This window comes from Aphanomyces invadans (genome assembly GCF_000520115.1).
Source record: "Aphanomyces invadans strain NJM9701 unplaced genomic scaffold supercont1.28, whole genome shotgun sequence".
In the NCBI taxonomy this organism is placed as follows: domain Eukaryota; phylum Oomycota; class Saprolegniomycetes; order Saprolegniales; family Verrucalvaceae; genus Aphanomyces; species Aphanomyces invadans.
In genome coordinates this window covers 611,551-625,905 of record NW_008580173.1, presented here as the reverse complement: position 1 = coordinate 625,905, position 14,355 = coordinate 611,551, and the positions used below count along the sequence as shown (strand labels likewise).

The 14,355-nt window shown below is 54.0% G+C and overlaps 8 protein-coding genes across 9 annotated transcripts; 6 read left to right on the top strand and 2 right to left on the bottom strand.

Annotated features, from left to right (window-relative positions):
* Positions 1-99: 99 nt before the first annotated feature.
* Positions 100-444, top strand: H310_10919 (hypothetical protein; the record flags this gene model as incomplete). Its single annotated transcript, XM_008877410.1, has 1 exon — positions 100-444. The coding sequence occupies one exon, from the start codon at positions 100-102 to the stop codon at positions 442-444; it is 345 nt and encodes a 114-aa protein (XP_008875632.1).
* A 1,160-nt stretch (positions 445-1,604) lies between these two features.
* H310_10918 (small nuclear ribonucleoprotein E) lies at positions 1,605-2,148 on the bottom strand. Its single transcript, XM_008877409.1, has 2 exons — positions 2,046-2,148; positions 1,605-1,986 (listed from the first exon to the last, which is right to left on the bottom strand). The coding sequence occupies exons 1-2, from the start codon at positions 2,106-2,108 to the stop codon at positions 1,780-1,782; spliced, it is 270 nt and encodes an 89-aa protein (XP_008875631.1). The 5' UTR covers positions 2,109-2,148; the 3' UTR covers positions 1,605-1,779.
* A 296-nt stretch (positions 2,149-2,444) lies between these two features.
* Positions 2,445-4,776, top strand: H310_10917 (hypothetical protein). The gene is made up of 9 exons (XM_008877408.1): positions 2,445-2,967; positions 3,063-3,119; positions 3,168-3,240; positions 3,317-3,460; positions 3,578-3,721; positions 3,817-4,000; positions 4,085-4,194; positions 4,250-4,574; positions 4,625-4,776. The coding sequence occupies exons 1-9, from the start codon at positions 2,466-2,468 to the stop codon at positions 4,733-4,735; spliced, it is 1,650 nt and encodes a 549-aa protein (XP_008875630.1). The 5' UTR covers positions 2,445-2,465; the 3' UTR covers positions 4,736-4,776.
* A 230-nt stretch (positions 4,777-5,006) lies between these two features.
* On the top strand, positions 5,007-5,872 carry H310_10916 (hypothetical protein; the record flags this gene model as incomplete). Its single annotated transcript, XM_008877407.1, has 3 exons — positions 5,007-5,104; positions 5,161-5,387; positions 5,434-5,872. The coding sequence occupies 3 exons, from the start codon at positions 5,007-5,009 to the stop codon at positions 5,838-5,840; spliced, it is 732 nt and encodes a 243-aa protein (XP_008875629.1). The 3' UTR covers positions 5,841-5,872.
* A 177-nt stretch (positions 5,873-6,049) lies between these two features.
* On the top strand, positions 6,050-8,026 carry H310_10915 (hypothetical protein). The gene is made up of 4 exons (XM_008877406.1): positions 6,050-7,187; positions 7,243-7,369; positions 7,418-7,623; positions 7,668-8,026. Exons 1-4 carry the CDS (start codon positions 6,111-6,113, stop codon positions 7,959-7,961), a joined length of 1,704 nt encoding a protein of 567 aa, XP_008875628.1. The 5' UTR covers positions 6,050-6,110; the 3' UTR covers positions 7,962-8,026.
* On the bottom strand, positions 8,013-9,487 carry H310_10914 (GTP-binding protein YchF). The gene is made up of 3 exons (XM_008877405.1): positions 8,974-9,487; positions 8,696-8,921; positions 8,013-8,647 (listed from the first exon to the last, which is right to left on the bottom strand). The coding sequence occupies exons 1-3, from the start codon at positions 9,468-9,470 to the stop codon at positions 8,228-8,230; spliced, it is 1,143 nt and encodes a 380-aa protein (XP_008875627.1). The 5' UTR covers positions 9,471-9,487; the 3' UTR covers positions 8,013-8,227.
* A 479-nt stretch (positions 9,488-9,966) lies between these two features.
* Positions 9,967-11,433, top strand: H310_10913. 2 transcript variants are annotated; one of them, XM_008877403.1, is made up of 6 exons: positions 9,967-10,086; positions 10,134-10,205; positions 10,250-10,568; positions 10,622-10,828; positions 10,881-10,999; positions 11,060-11,433. In XM_008877403.1, the coding sequence occupies exons 1-6, from the start codon at positions 10,015-10,017 to the stop codon at positions 11,117-11,119; spliced, it is 849 nt and encodes a 282-aa protein (XP_008875625.1). In that variant the 5' UTR covers positions 9,967-10,014; the 3' UTR covers positions 11,120-11,433. The 2 variants fall into 2 exon arrangements, with proteins under 2 accessions (XP_008875625.1, XP_008875626.1); XM_008877404.1 differs by having other exon boundaries at positions 11,044-11,433.
* Positions 11,434-12,217: 784 nt separating this feature from the next.
* Positions 12,218-13,843, top strand: H310_10912 (hypothetical protein). The gene has a single exon (XM_008877402.1). It carries the CDS (start codon positions 12,222-12,224, stop codon positions 13,770-13,772), a length of 1,551 nt encoding a protein of 516 aa, XP_008875624.1. The 5' UTR covers positions 12,218-12,221; the 3' UTR covers positions 13,773-13,843.
* The last annotated feature ends 512 nt before the right edge of the window (positions 13,844-14,355 follow it).

The window sequence follows — 14,355 nt, the reverse complement described above, 5'->3', positions numbered from 1 at the left end:
CTCAACTACCCCATCTTCAACGTGTACCTGCAACTGGAGGGGTTCCAGACCGCGTCGTACTCGACGTTGGTGACGCTCGGGTGGTCGTTCAAAGTGTTTATGGGGATGTTCTCGGACTGCTTCCCGATCTTTGGGTACCCCCGCACTGAAGTCCGATGGGACGTCACGTACTCGTTCATTATCTCGTACGGGAGCAAGCTATTTGCGTTGGCATGGCTGTGGATGCTGCCTCCCCAGCGTGGTCCCATGCAAGAACTCAAGAAGAAGGGCGGCAAGAGCACGTTCGCCGGCATCCTCCTCATCGTGCTCTTCGTATCATGCCTGGCGTTCTCGGTCACTTCGAGCATCATGTCAATATTCCCGTCGACCAAATGCTACCGCATTGCGGGCGGCAACGGCAAGCTGGACGCCACCACGGGCAAGTGCCCTGACGTCAGGGCCTAGAAGGACTGAGCTTTACGTGGCTTCCATCATGAGAGTCAGTACTGTCTTGTAAATGAAGTGTGCATGTAGCTATTGTATCAAGAGGACGTGCGGTCGTCTGGCAGCCATGAGATCCGTTCTTCAAACGGCAATGACCACCAGGTGTGGTGCAATTGTGTGGATCCAGCGATGGTCACGACCAGCCGAGCCTCGAGAGGGTTCACAGAGAGGATCCGGGACTAGCTCGTTCGACGTCGACACCCGTTGGATTCACTCGTGGCAGTGCAGACTTTGTCCAATCGATATAGGTCACATCGGGGACTAGACGTGAATGTTGAGTATTGGGTGTCTAGCCCCCCGTAGCCTGGAATTCCCGCAGCCACAAATGTGTCATTCGCTTGCGCGAATGTCACGAGGGACAGTGTGTGCGTTAGAGGGTAGGCCCTTCATGCGTCGTACACGTGGGGAGGTGTGTCTGTTCTGCTGGATGACCAGACTCCTAGCCAAGTATACTGGGGGATTGTCGGAGGCGACACCTCGTACCTTCGAACTTTCAGTTCGCCCTCGCAGCGGTGAGCAACTGCGTCATGTACGAAATGGCGATGGATACCTGTGCTCCACCTACCATGCCGGATGGTCTTCCTGCCATGGTCTCACTCCTCAAGTGCATTCGTACACATCAAGTTGTTCCATTAACACCTCGCTAGTGTTTGTAGGCGAGATAGATTGGACAGGTCGCTGGTCGTTGGGTGATTTCGTGACCATCGAACGAGGCTGCTTCCTGTGGAGTGGGCTCGGATGCCATCGCATTCAAACCCACGAAAAATACCTGCACGGATCGCACGTCGTCTCGACTTTTTATCCGCATGTTGTATGAAATACCTGCACAGCGACTTCGGGATTGCCGTCGAGGCAGTCGGCAGTCTGGTATGAATTCGTTCGCTCCACGGTGGATTCGTGATGAGATTGACATGCCGGACCACGCCACTTTCGCTTCCAATTCTCCAACTGCTGCTGCTGCGCATGCGCGGTCAAGAGTCCACATGGCTGTGACGCCCATTGCGAAGACTTCGACAACGACGAATGCTGCCGACAACGTCCCGACGCTTTGGCCACTATCACAGTGACAGGGCAGGACGAAAACTCGAGCGCCGACAGTCGCCTACTCGACGCTCTTGATGGTGTGCAACGTCGAGATTGCAACGAATTCGTAGCTGCATTGACAAAGGTCGACAGGTTTGGCATCCTTGGCGACCGAGACGGGAATACATAATACATTGCACACACCATGCTAGCTAACGTTTGGCGGCCGCATCGACATGCGTGCATCGTCGACGCGCCTGGTGAATGGTCCGTCTAGTTGTTGCCGCCGTCTGCCGCCATCATGAGTGTAATCGTGTCGCCTTTGAGGAGGATGCGGCCGAGCGGGATTCGCTTGAGGTTCTTAACGTCCAATTCTTCTGCGTCGTCCAAGACCAAGTTCATGTATTCATCGAACCCCATGATGCGGCCTTCGATGCGCGTGCTCACCTGCTCGTACAACCAGATTTGCACACGCGATTTCTGCAACACACACAGCAGGGTCAACCACGTCGATGCCCCAAGCCACCGATGATACTTACGTTCTGGAGGAAGCGGAAGATCAAGTTGATCGGCTGTGTCATGGGCTTCTGAACCTTGTTCATCTTGTCGTCGTGGTCTCGGTGTTCTTGTCTCCCTACCGCTTGTTGGATTTTGGGGCTTCCACCAATCGAGGTGGATATTTTATTTTCTACTAATCAAATGGCTATAAAATCAAATATTTTAACCAATCAAGTCGCCTACTCCAAATTTCGCTCATTTTCCCCCGATTCCACCGCCGTTTTTCCCGGTGGGTTGGTGAAATTGTCAAAACATTGCATAATGTCAAAATATTTTCACAAATCGCATGCGACTTTCGGATATCTTTAAAATATCATGAAAAATGCTCACATTATTTCCAAAATTCACACTATATCAATCGACGCTCTCACAATTACGGGCAACGTGTTACGCAAACGTACATGTTGGCCATCGAGAGTGATGCAGCACAAGTTATGGCCGCGGATCAAGCACTTGCAGCCCACCCAACAACATCAGCCGCTGAAGACACCTCAGCATCAGCCTCGCCATCAGTGTCAAATAAATTCCCGACGCGCCCTCGTGCAACCTCGTCGATGCCTACACAGTGGATGCAAACCAGGTTGGACCAGCTCAAGAACACAATGAAGACGCAATTCGCGCCACAGCTTCAGGAGCTCAAGACAAAGCTGTCGGCGACTGCAAGCGTGAGCCGTGACCGTATCCGCACGAGCAGCGAGCAGCTGCAACCAGCCCTGTCCAAAGCACGTGGTGGCGTTAGTGGACTCACGCGACGAATGTCCCAAACGTCAGCGCAGATGCAGCATCATGTCGAAACTCTAGGAATTCGCTTCGTCCAGGGGAATTTGTTCGTGTCCAAAAAAGGCGACGAGCCCACCCGGCTCGTCATGGACTGCACGTCAAGCCCGACATCGTTCATCGCAGGTGCGTCCAAGTCGAATGCAGTGGCGCGCCACTTACGCCGACGACTCTTGAAACGTCATGTTTAGTCGTGTTGACGTGTTCTCTGTGCATTGTAGCATCTCGCGGCCTCGTGGGCTTTTACGGCAGCACACACGCTGGCGACACCCCCCGAGGTTCCGTCGCTTCCACGACGCTGTCGTTCACTTGGCCGTGTCTTTTAGCTTCGTTGTCTGTGGCAACGTTGTGCATGGACATCCCGCAAGTTCTATACACCATCGTTGCCTTTACTGGCTGGTAAGTGAGCCACATGCAGCGGTTGAATTGCGATTCATGGCAAAAATCGTTGGTACACCTCACTTGTGGCGGCTAGTGTGGCCACGTATTCGCGCCTTTCGGGCGTAAATCATGGCATGCGCCATCATTTGCTGGCTGAGCCACGGCTCCTGCGGTACTGCGTCCGCGTGAATGGGATCTCGCCTGCGCTGCGTGTGCCATTTTGGCAGCACTGTTCCGGGCAAGTGACCAACCCTCTGCTAACACTGCCTCATGTGAATGGCCAGACATACTCGATTCGTTTTTGTGGGTGCTGTGTTCGCCGTGGTTGGGTCCTGACGGTTGAATGGATCTGCAGGGCGATTCAACTCCAAGCGGCCTCGAACGACGAGTATTCGACGTACCACGACGACGCCAAGCTAAAAAATGAGTGGACAGAAGCAATTCGGATCGATGTGCAGCGAACGTATGGACGTGTGGCTATCGTGCAATCTTGTACTAGGTAATACACGACCTACAACTGCTACGTCGCAGCAACTAGACACGTCGCGGGTCGACGGAACGCAGCAGGGCTCAACTCACTTGGATGGTTCATAGCGGTGGCCAGGGTGGTTCTTCGTCGTTCGAGCACTGCCATACCGATGTGGACATTCAAGGCCAGCTCATGGGGGTCCTGCACGCGTTGGCGAGCCGATATCCCACCGTGGGGTACTGCCAAGGCATGGACTACATCGCAGCGCACGTCCTCGAACACGTCATTGCGTATTACGCTCAAACCGCGGTACGCCAGCTCCACGCGCGAAGGCTTTTGCTTCGGCCGTGTTGTTTATAGAGACCGTCTTCTCATTGATTCCTCTGGACGTAGAAAGGCCGCGGGGCGTTGTCCAAGGCGCAGATCCTAGCGCTCGAGGAAGCTGCTTCGTTTTGGCTGCTCGTGGCGCTGTTCGACAACTACGGACTCGAAGCCATGTTTAGGTACAAGATTGAGTGCAGCATGTTGGGGCGATCTCACGGTGCTTGTTGGTACTAGTCCTGGCCTGCAACAGCTCCATTTGCGCTGTTTCCAGTTTAACCGCGTGCTCGAGCAAGGCTTGCCGAGATTGCATGCCCACTTTGACCGTGAGTGCATTTCGACCGAGATGTACCTTGTCGGGTGGTTCCAAACTTTGTTTTTGTACTTGAATGCGCTGCCGAAACCCACGACCGACGCGATTTGGGACATCTTTTTGTTTGAAAAGTCGTGGAAGATCTTGTTCCGCTCCGCGCTCGCCATGCTGTCCCTTTGCGAGACGCACCTCGTTGACCAACCGATCGACATCGCGAGCCGATTCCTCAACACCTTTGCCACACACTTGGTACGACTTGCCAGTCGACATGACGAGCGTCAACGTTGCGATCTGTCTAGCACGTGTTGGAGCCCACAGTGCTCATCCCGTGCGCATTGCGCATCAAGCTGTCCAACCGCATGCTCCATGGCCTTTGTGACGAATTTGACAACTCGCCGTCCCTGTCGTAGATGCAAGCGCCACTTAACTTATATAGACTTCATGCTGTGTATGGCATCGTCTCCAATGGACGATGGCTTTGGAACGGCGACGCCAGTGGCTACTGGTGCGCGAGTCTTCCATAGGGGGTAGCAACAAGGCGTCTTAAAACGGATGGCTTGGAAGCTTCTCGGGAACTTTGTACAATTGAATTGCTGCCATGTCCCTCTCAGGTGTGCAGTTCTACAAGGGATTGTACTCCTTCCTACGGCCCATGGATTGGGGGAGGGGGAGCGCATCGTCATGACAGCCTCCGTTGCAGACAAAACCAACTCAACAAGCAGCGATAGCTCCAGTGGACTTGAACCCGTCCGTGGCGACATTTGCATGGCAATCGTTCGGTATTGGCCTGCGTATAGCACAGCAATTTTCTAAACATAGCTGTGCACAGCACTAGACTGCCTGACATGCTCAATGCCGATGACGACACGGCGGCGGCCTTGGACGACCTCGGCTCGACGCTAGCTCGACTAGAACGCAAATGCGCAGCTGCCTGTTCCTCCTTGGTAATTGAATCGTCCTTCCATGACCTGCATGCGGAATTCGCCGACGTCACCGCAACGTGGACCTCCGTGATGCCGACAGCGGCTGGCAGTCCAGGTGAACCCAACGACGACGATTATGGTGTGCACCTCCGGTCGTTCATTCCGTCATTTCATGTTGGCACTAGACGCTTGGCTCGAACAAATCGAGTCGCTGCTCGGGTCGTTGGCAGCGTCGTGCACTGAGCCAGAGGCGTTAGATGCCATCCGACCCGACTTTGCCGATGCGATCGCGCTGACCTTCTTTGATTTGGCGCGGCTCTGCGAACAAGTGGGGCTCGTTGTGCCAGCATTTCCAGCCACCGACGACAAAATCGACATCCCGTTGCCTTGCCATGGAGGTATGGTACAGGCGGCGACCATCACGCCAAGAAAGGTCGTGCCTCGACGATACCCCGATGACACAGACGACAGTTTGTCGTCCGACTCGGACGATGAAGTGGCGTGGTGTTCGGACATGTTACCTCAAGGAAAGAGATCATCGCCACGAGCCCTCCGAACTCTCTTTACAAACATGGCTATGACAAGCAAATAATCTACCACGACATGAATAACCACCGGATCTGCTCTTCATGCAATACACCAGCCCAATGGTGTGACTAGCCACGACTCGTCCATGACGGCTCGATGTCGCGATGCCACTTGCTTAGCATGTCATATGTGGCCACTTCAACATGGAGAGCCAACATACTAAAACCAAGTCAGTTGTGGCTCGGCCAAACTTCAACTTCGCCCTCAGCCACCCAAGATTGCAAAAAGGCGATCTCGTCGTCCTGAACGCATTGGGAATTTTGTGGCCGTCAGCATGCTCCGTGGCGTCTTGGCCCTCCTGGCAGCGTCTTCTGTCTGCGCTGGTGGTACTGCCTCGACGACGGTGGCTCGTCCAACCCGCTCCGCTTCGATGACGACACTGGCCAAGGAGCATTTCATCGCGGACTTGCCCAACTATCGCGACCCGACCCCCATTTCGTTTGCCATGTATGCTGGCCGCATGCCGCTGCCCAGCAATGGCCAAGAGATGTTTTACTGGTACGTCGAATCGAAGGAAGACCCCGACTCGGACCCGCTCGTGTTGTGGCTCAACGGCGGCCCCGGCTGCTCGTCCCTCGGAGGCTTCTTCACTGAGCTTGGGCCGTTCGTTGTCGAGAGCGACCTCACGGTCAAGCTAAACCCGTACACGTGGAATCGCAAGGCGAACGTTGTCTTTCTCGAGTCCCCGGCGGGCGTCGGGTTTAGTCGCCCGCACCTCAACTTGACCGAGTACAACGACGACTTTACGACGGACCGCATTGCAGAGTTTCTCGAGCAATTTCTCATCACGTACCCGTCGTTGCAGAATCGCCCGCTGTACATCACGGGCGAGAGCTACGCCGGGATTTACATTCCGTATCTCGTGCACACTCTTGTGACAGCCAAGGCGTCGACCCAACAGCGCCACCGCGGCCACGTGGCTCATGCTGGCGCGGCGACCCGCCGCTTCCCCACCATCAACCTCCAGGGGTATGCGATTGGGAATCCGTTCACGGATGCCGACATTGACGGAAACGCGTACATGGACTACTACTATGCCCACGCACTCATCTCGATGGAGAATTACAACGACATGGTCGACCATTGCGAAGCTGAAATCGGCAAGTGCATGTATACGCCGGTCAACTGCTCGGCGCCGTGCCAGGCTGCGATCGAAGAAGGCGTTGTTGCATCTGACACGGCCTACTTGAACCCGTACTACATTTACGGCGACGTGTGCCTGCTCTCGAACAACCAAGCCGGGATGCTGCACTTCCGAAAGAGCATGGCGTACCAGCCCATGCACCGAGGCAAGATCGAGCCGTGCACAGACAAATACACGGAAAACTACTTGAATCTGGCCGTGGTGCAGGTGCGACCGCGCCGCGAGAAAAACCAACCCCACGCGCCGTCTCGTTCATGCGTAGGAAGCGATTCACGTCACGATGCCGGGGTCGGCTGTGTCTGCATGGGCCGACTGCAATATGGACATCGCCGAGCGATACCATCGCGCGCTCACGGCGTTGCCCAAGTACCGGACGATCCTCAAGCACAGTACGTTGCGTTGATCGAGTCCGTGTGACGACGAGGTGCGCGCGATAGATTTGTCGGCCTTGATATACAGCGGCGATGCCGACGCCGTCGTGAATTTCATCGGGACCGAGCGGTGGATTGCAAGCCCCGCGGGGCTGCACTTACCGATCAAGGAAAAATGGAAGTCGTGGTTTGGCCCGGACAACCAACTGGCCGGGTATACACAAGAGTACCCTGGCCTCACGTTCAAGACCGTCAAGGGGGCCGGGCACATGGTACGAAGATCGACGACGCGCCATCGTGATGGAGCATGGCGTAGGTGCCTGCGATTCGCCCGCTGCACGCGCTCTACATGTTTGAATGCTTCATCTACGGCAACGCCGCCTGCGCCAATTTCACGTATCCGCGCGACAACCTAGAGTACCTCACGGGCGAAGTCGACGATACTGACAACCTGACGGCGCTCGTCGCGTTGCGTGCAGCGGACGTATCGCATCCCGACGCATCAACGTTGTGGACTGTCGTGGTTGGCGTCGGCGCAGGTATCGCGGCCTTTGTCGCCATGCAAGCCATGTCCACTGCCGCCCGCCGATCGACTTACTCCGCTCTGTAAACCGCCGCGCGGGCGTGTGCGCGCGACAGACTGGATTTTTTGAATGCACTAGGGCACAATCCAAGCCATGAAATGTGTTGCACGGTTCACCCACCGCGTTCTGCCATGTCCCGATAAACCACGACTAGCCAAGCCGCTTTTACAAATCTGAACGATGGTGTAAATTCGGTGCCCATGGTAGGTGCGCACGCAATGGTGGCACGCACGTCGCCGCACTCGTCAACTCCATGCAGCAGACCCGCTTGTGTCGTCGCTGACCTGTTTCTTCAACGGCCGACTAAAAAGTGAAACACATCGCCGTCTTGGCACACGTAGTCCTTGCCCTCGGTGCGGACGAGGCCAAGGTCCCGCGCTTGCTTGATGCTGCCGGCCTCCATGAGCTTGTCAAACCCGATTGTCTCGGCTCGGATAAACAGTCGCTCAAAGTCTGAATGAATCACCCCCGCGGCGGCTGGCGCCAGCGTCCCCTTTGGAATTGTCCATGCTCGCGCTTCTTGTGGGCCGACGGTGTAGTACGACTGCAGCTGCAGCAGCTCATGGCACGCGCGAATGACCTGCGACAACCCAGTCTCTTGCAGGCCACTGCATGCCAGGTACTCGAGCTGCCCGGCTTCATCATCAAACTGGGACGCGGCTTCTTCCAACGCCCCCGACACTGTCAAGCACAGACTTCCTTGCGCTTCGACCTACAACCCATCTTGTCAAGATCAGGGGTAGAAACGCGCATCACGAACATGCTTCCGCACGGCCTCCGTCATGGCATTGCCGGTGGCAGCGTCGTCCTCCCCGACATTGCACAGATAGAGCGCCTTCTTGGGAGTGAGCAGCTGAAGCCGGTCAAACTGAACACGCTCCTCTGGGTGTTCAAACTGGACGTCCGTGAGCGCGATCCCGTCTTCAAGGAGAGGAAGCACGCGCTTGAGTACAGCAACGAGGTGGACAGCGGCTGGGTCCGTCGATCTACAGAAGACAGAAAGTTGTCGCGAACGTGGATGACCATGGACATGCCTACTTTTTCTTGCCCATCGTTTGCAATCGCTTCTCGACCGTTTGCAAGTCGGCAAGTAGAAGCTCCGTCTGGATCGTGTCCAAGTCGCGCAGTGGATCCACCGTCTCTTCGACGTGCAGGATGTTTATGTCTTCAAAGCACCGCACGACATGGGCAATCACGGCCACCTGCCGAATGTTGTCTAGGAACTTGTTTCCGAGACCTTCGCCCTTGGATGCGCCGCGAACGAGTCCAGCAATGTCGACAAACTCAAGTTGAGTTTCAATCACTTTCTGCGACGATTCCATCTTGCCTAGAGCGTGGACACGCGGGTCCGGCACACCGACGCGGGCGACGTTCGGGTCAATCGTGCAGAACGGATAATTCGCTGCTTGAGCTTGCTCCGTGCGCGTGAGGGCATTGAAGAGAGTGGACTTGCCCACATTTGGCATACCGACAATTCCCACGGATCGATGGAAGTGCCGCACAAGCACTGACCGCGCGCCTCCACCAAGCATCATGATGGCGCCGAGAAAATCCAATTTCAAATATCGCACGGGGATTGGCGGGACGTCCAAGTTATGCTCTCTCAAATATGATATAAAATTGTATGTCTGTTCCAACAAAAAATATTACAACGTAAACTATTACTTATAACAGAAGATGCCAAGTATCCGCCACCACAGAGTTTATCTAGGAAAATTATGTGCATCGAGAAATATCTTCGAAATATATTATGACAATTGCTCAAATAGGATATCATAAACATTATTGTACAAAGTAATGAGAGTACTCCGGAGTACATATTATCACGTTACCGACGATTCAGTTAAAAAAATTGAAGGGTCCATACCACATACTAGTAACACTGTGATCATATCTGGAGATGTTCCCAGTTTGCATTAAAATCACAAAATCTCGCTATTAAAGTGCTAAATATTAGATACATTAAAGTGACTCTCGCCTTGTACTCGCATTGAAAAGAGTGAGTTGCCTAGGTCCGCCATGAGAGCGTGAGAGGAGTCGGCAGTGAATTCGACGACGACACAGGTCGCCTGCCGCACCATGATCGAAGGAATCCACCCCGTCTTCCAAGCGATTCTCGGCACATTCGTCACATGGGGATTGACAGCGTTGGTACGGCATGCTTATCTGCTTTGCCTTGCTTCCTAGGCAATTCTTAGGGGTCAGCGTTGGTGTTTGTCCTGGACGTCGAGAACCGTGCGTTGTCGCAGAAAATCCTCGATACGATGCTGGTACGCATGAAACTCGTCCGTTTCCTCCATATAACGGTGTGCAGGGCTTTGCGGCGGGGGTGATGCTGGCAGCGTCGTACTGGTCGCTCTTGGCTCCGGCTATCGAAATCGCAGAGGAGTCGCCTCTGTATGGCCCCGAAGGCCGATGGGCCTTTTTTCCTGCAGCGATTGGGTTCGGTCTCGGTGCATTCTGCATGCTGTTCACGGAGCGATTGCTTCCATTCCTCGGTCTTGGATCAAAACCCGAGAACTGGGAGAAAAAAGATGATGATTTTTCATACCACAACGTGAACAAAAAAGGAGGTAGCGACGGCGGCAGCAACGTTCGCCGCCGCAAGCCTAGCGACCACGGAGTCCTTCCAGGTACGTCGCTGTATCCAACCATCGCATCAATGGATTTTCTTTGCACATATTAGACGACGTCGAATCTACTGGCCACGACGATGCCATAATGAGCTTCGTGTCGGCCAAGGACATGAGCTATCGCCGCGTGATCCTGTTAGTGATCGCCATCACAGTGCACAACTTCCCCGAAGGGATGGCGGTGGGTGTGGGGTTTGGGAGCATTGGCCACGCTCCTGGTGCAACGTTTTCGAACGCCGTGAACCTCGCCATCGGCATCGGTAGACTGCATTGAATCTCATTCCATCGACCTCATGGCTTTTCATTCGACAGGTCTTCAAAACTTTCCAGAAGGTTTGGCTGTGTCCATGCCGTTGCGCCGCGAAGGCATGCCTCCGTTCAAAGCGTTCATGTGGGGGCAGTTCAGTGGCGTCGTCGAACCCATCGGCGGGGTACGTTCGTGCCCCAACTCTCGTCGTTGACGGGATGAGTCTAGCTCATCGGAGCCGCAGCTGTGTTGTACGTCCAGCCCATTTTGCCGTACGCGTTGTCGTTTGCCGCCGGCGCAATGATTTTTGTCGTGGTCGACGACCTCATTCCAGAAGCCCACCAGAGCGGCAACTCCAAACTCGCGACCATTGGCACGATCGTCGGCTTTATCGTCATGATGACCATGGATGTTGCACTTGGTTAAATTGTATCAACCGTGTTTGATGCGATTGCTGCAAGGACATCGGTGGTGTGTGGCTACCCATGGCATGCATGTGCATCGGTACTCTGAAATGCCTACCTGAACATGGTCATGTATGACCAGCAACAGATTAATGAGTTCACGGAGATGGTGCAGTCGTATAGACAATGCTTTGACGACGAACATACAAGCCATACAGCCGGCAGAGGGGTTGGTTGAATGAGGAAGAAGAAAGTTGTCGGAGCGTCACGAAATGTTTGCCATGTCCAGCCAAGCTTAGCTGAGCGTTGCGGCAGCCAACCCTGTCAATCGCATTTTCGGCGTATCGAGACCGAGATGGTACGTTCGAATGCAGATCACCATCGCCTTCGCACAACACATACGAGGACACATGTACTAATGGTGACTGCCTTCGCACAAGGGACCTGTAAAGCTGTCAAGCTGCTGTATCGAGGACGATCGCATCTCAGGTCGCACTCGATATCCCCCATGTCGCCAACCCAGGTCGCCGATTGATTCTTGCGTGTTAACGTCAGACGAGGTGGCTTTCCGTGACCGATCAAGATTATAACCAATCAAAACAGAGTATACGAATTCAGCACTTTGATTCGTTGTTATAGCGAGAATTCATACTTTTGAACCAATCCGGGCTTTCACACTATTCGTAACACATTACTGCTTTGCGGTCGAGCGCACAAATCATCTGTATCTGTATCCGTATTACAACGTACATCGTACAATTTCGTACATCTAAAAGCAAGGGAAATTTAATAGGAATGGCACATCGTACGTATCGAAATGTACGAATGACATGGACGGCGGAGCAGCAGAGGGCATATTTTTATACCATCCAGACTTCTCGTCTTGCCATAACATACAAAAATACAATATAAAACTCATAACCTGAATATTAATATAAAGAGAGATGAAATGACTTGACTCTCACGTTGCCGTGAATATTTCAGCTGCTTTCACCAAACGCGATGAGGCGGCCATCTCATTCTGCGATTCCACCGAGCAGCCACATGAAGGGATTCTTTGCCGTGTACATGGTGGCGGCAGCCATCTTTATGGCCTCCGCCGCGCCCACCCCGAAGCCCACAGCCCCTCCTCGCGTCAAGGACGCAGGCAAATGTGACACAGACGAGGATTGCACACCATATCCGGGCACCGTCTGCGTGCAATTCTCGTCAGGCGACTTTGTGGCCGGCAAGTGCACGCCCAACTATGGTCAGAAACCTGTGTGCCGCGGGGGTCAATCTGGTCTTTGCCCTCAGTACCAGGACCCGACGCAAGGTTATGTGAACACACAGTGCGTCTTGGTTGACCAAACACAGCAGCCTGCCACCGACACGGACGCTGTAGTCCCAATCAACCAAAAGACCCCTGCTCCCACTGACGAAGGTGCCGACACTTCACCTGTAGTTACTGGAGCGTCGAAACCTGCGACTACTGCTTCGGGAGGAGCTGTGACGACTCCAACGACGACAAAGAAGTCTGCGGCCCCCACTACCACATCTGCACCTCCCCAGCCGCCCCTTGTTCCTGGAGCCCGTCGCCTCCAAGCTGCCACTCCCACTACAACAGGCACTACTGCTGCAACCACGAGCAAGCCTGGTACAACAGCTGCCCCCACGACCACGGTGAAGGGCGCGACCGCCGAACCCACGGAAGCTCCGGTCGACCCTGTGCCTGTAACGGACCCTGATGCCACGGCCGCACCGACCAGTGCCGACGAAATTACGCCCATCAAAGCCCAGAAGTGTCCTACCGACCCTTCGTTGTCCCTGGACAGTCCCAAGTGCTGGTTCAACACCAAGTATGGCAACCGGTCAATCCTAGCGCAGTACCGCTGCGTCGACTACTCGATGTGTTATGAACAATCGGCTGCATCGCAGGAATCCCAAAAGGCCAAGGAGGAGTACTGCCGACCCAAGGGCTGCGTATCGGGCGACCGCGAGCTCTGTAACAACCGCGGGACCTGCCAGTCGAACGATCCCGTGCAGCCTATGATGCCCCAGGGGTACTCGTGCCGTTGCTACGCTGGCTTTACTGGTCGTCAGTGTGAAAAGACGACTGGGCCCACGTGCGACGTGGACTGTGGTGTCGGTGGCGCGTGCATTGACCGCAAGTGCCAGTGCTATGATCCGTACCAAGGCAAGGACCTTCGCTGTTCCAAGTGCACGAAGGATGCTGCGTGTGAGAATGGCAACAAGTGCAATGTCGACACGGGCAAGTGCAATTGCCTCGAAGGATTTATCGGACTCACGTGCGGCGGTAAGACCAACAACTGTGCCGGGGTCACGTGCAACAACGGTGGTCAGCCCTATGACGGTGGCAAGGTCTGCACGTGCAGGTGCGCCAAGTGCGTGGGGAGCGTGTGTCCTCCGTGCGGTGGTGCCGACGGTCGCGACTGCTCTGTTGAGACTGGTGGGTGTCCTGCTGTCTTGAAAGCCGAAGACAACGCTGCCGGCGCCATCCAAGGGACGTTGCTCGCCATGCTCGTCGTGGCCCTTGCTGCCGTCGTGATGTAAATCTCGCATCGTTAGTCTTCCAACTTGAAAACGCCTTATTATTTTTCGCGCCTGCGTTGAATTTTCTCGAACTCCATTTTTGAATTTGGCATTTCTCAAGAACGTCCAATGAGTGGAAATATTTCTCACGATCGTCCAAGTCGACCGCTCGTGAGGGTTATATAAAATAAAATAGCCCTATATATATATTAAACCAAAAAAATTAAATTTAAAAATTCAGTATTTATACTGATATTACTGAATTTTTAAGTTCAATTTTTCTGGTTTAATATATATATAGGGCTATTTAATTTTAAATAATCCTTATATACCAATCATTTTTTGTGGTTACAGTTAATTACCCAGAGGGACTGAAAACTTAATTGAGTATTGTGGTTTTACTCCAAAAGTAGACAACTGGCAAAATTGTTGCGAACAGAACAGAAGTCGGCAAACTTTGACGCAGCCACTCATCTACTGCTACTTCCATCAATTCTGAATCTCAACATGGCCGCGTCAGGCGCTCACATTCTCCTGCAAGCAGTTGTGCGCGACCTTGCATCGGACAGCACCAAGTATCACTGCCTCTACGGATATTACATGC

Coding starts and splice junctions, on each gene's coding strand:
- H310_10913 (XM_008877404.1), top strand. CDS start 10,015: ATGATCGAAGGAATCCACCCCGTCTTCCAAGCGATTCTCGGCACATTC. Junction 10,569..10,621: donor CGACCACGGAGTCCTTCCAG/GTACGTCGCTGT, acceptor TGCACATATTAG/ACGACGTCGAATCTACTGGC. Junction 11,000..11,043: donor TCGTCGAACCCATCGGCGGG/GTACGTTCGTGC, acceptor GGATGAGTCTAG/CTCATCGGAGCCGCAGCTGT.
- H310_10914 (XM_008877405.1), bottom strand. CDS start 9,470: ATGATGCTTGGTGGAGGCGCGCGGTCAGTGCTTGTGCGGCACTTCCAT. Junction 8,922..8,973: donor CAAACGATGGGCAAGAAAAA/GTAGGCATGTCC, acceptor TGTCTTCTGTAG/ATCGACGGACCCAGCCGCTG. Junction 8,648..8,695: donor CGGAGGCCGTGCGGAAGCAT/GTTCGTGATGCG, acceptor GATGGGTTGTAG/GTCGAAGCGCAAGGAAGTCT.
- H310_10918 (XM_008877409.1), bottom strand. CDS start 2,108: ATGAACAAGGTTCAGAAGCCCATGACACAGCCGATCAACTTGATCTTC. Junction 1,987..2,045: donor TCTTCCGCTTCCTCCAGAAC/GTAAGTATCATC, acceptor TGTGTGTTGCAG/AAATCGCGTGTGCAAATCTG.
- H310_10912 (XM_008877402.1), top strand. CDS start 12,222: ATGAGGCGGCCATCTCATTCTGCGATTCCACCGAGCAGCCACATGAAG.
- H310_10915 (XM_008877406.1), top strand. CDS start 6,111: ATGCTCCGTGGCGTCTTGGCCCTCCTGGCAGCGTCTTCTGTCTGCGCT. Junction 7,370..7,417: donor CCGGACGATCCTCAAGCACA/GTACGTTGCGTT, acceptor TGCGCGCGATAG/ATTTGTCGGCCTTGATATAC. Junction 7,624..7,667: donor TCAAGGGGGCCGGGCACATG/GTACGAAGATCG, acceptor AGCATGGCGTAG/GTGCCTGCGATTCGCCCGCT.
- H310_10917 (XM_008877408.1), top strand. CDS start 2,466: ATGTTGGCCATCGAGAGTGATGCAGCACAAGTTATGGCCGCGGATCAA. Junction 3,461..3,577: donor TTTTGGCAGCACTGTTCCGG/GCAAGTGACCAA, acceptor ATGGATCTGCAG/GGCGATTCAACTCCAAGCGG. Junction 4,001..4,084: donor CGTATTACGCTCAAACCGCG/GTACGCCAGCTC, acceptor CTCTGGACGTAG/AAAGGCCGCGGGGCGTTGTC.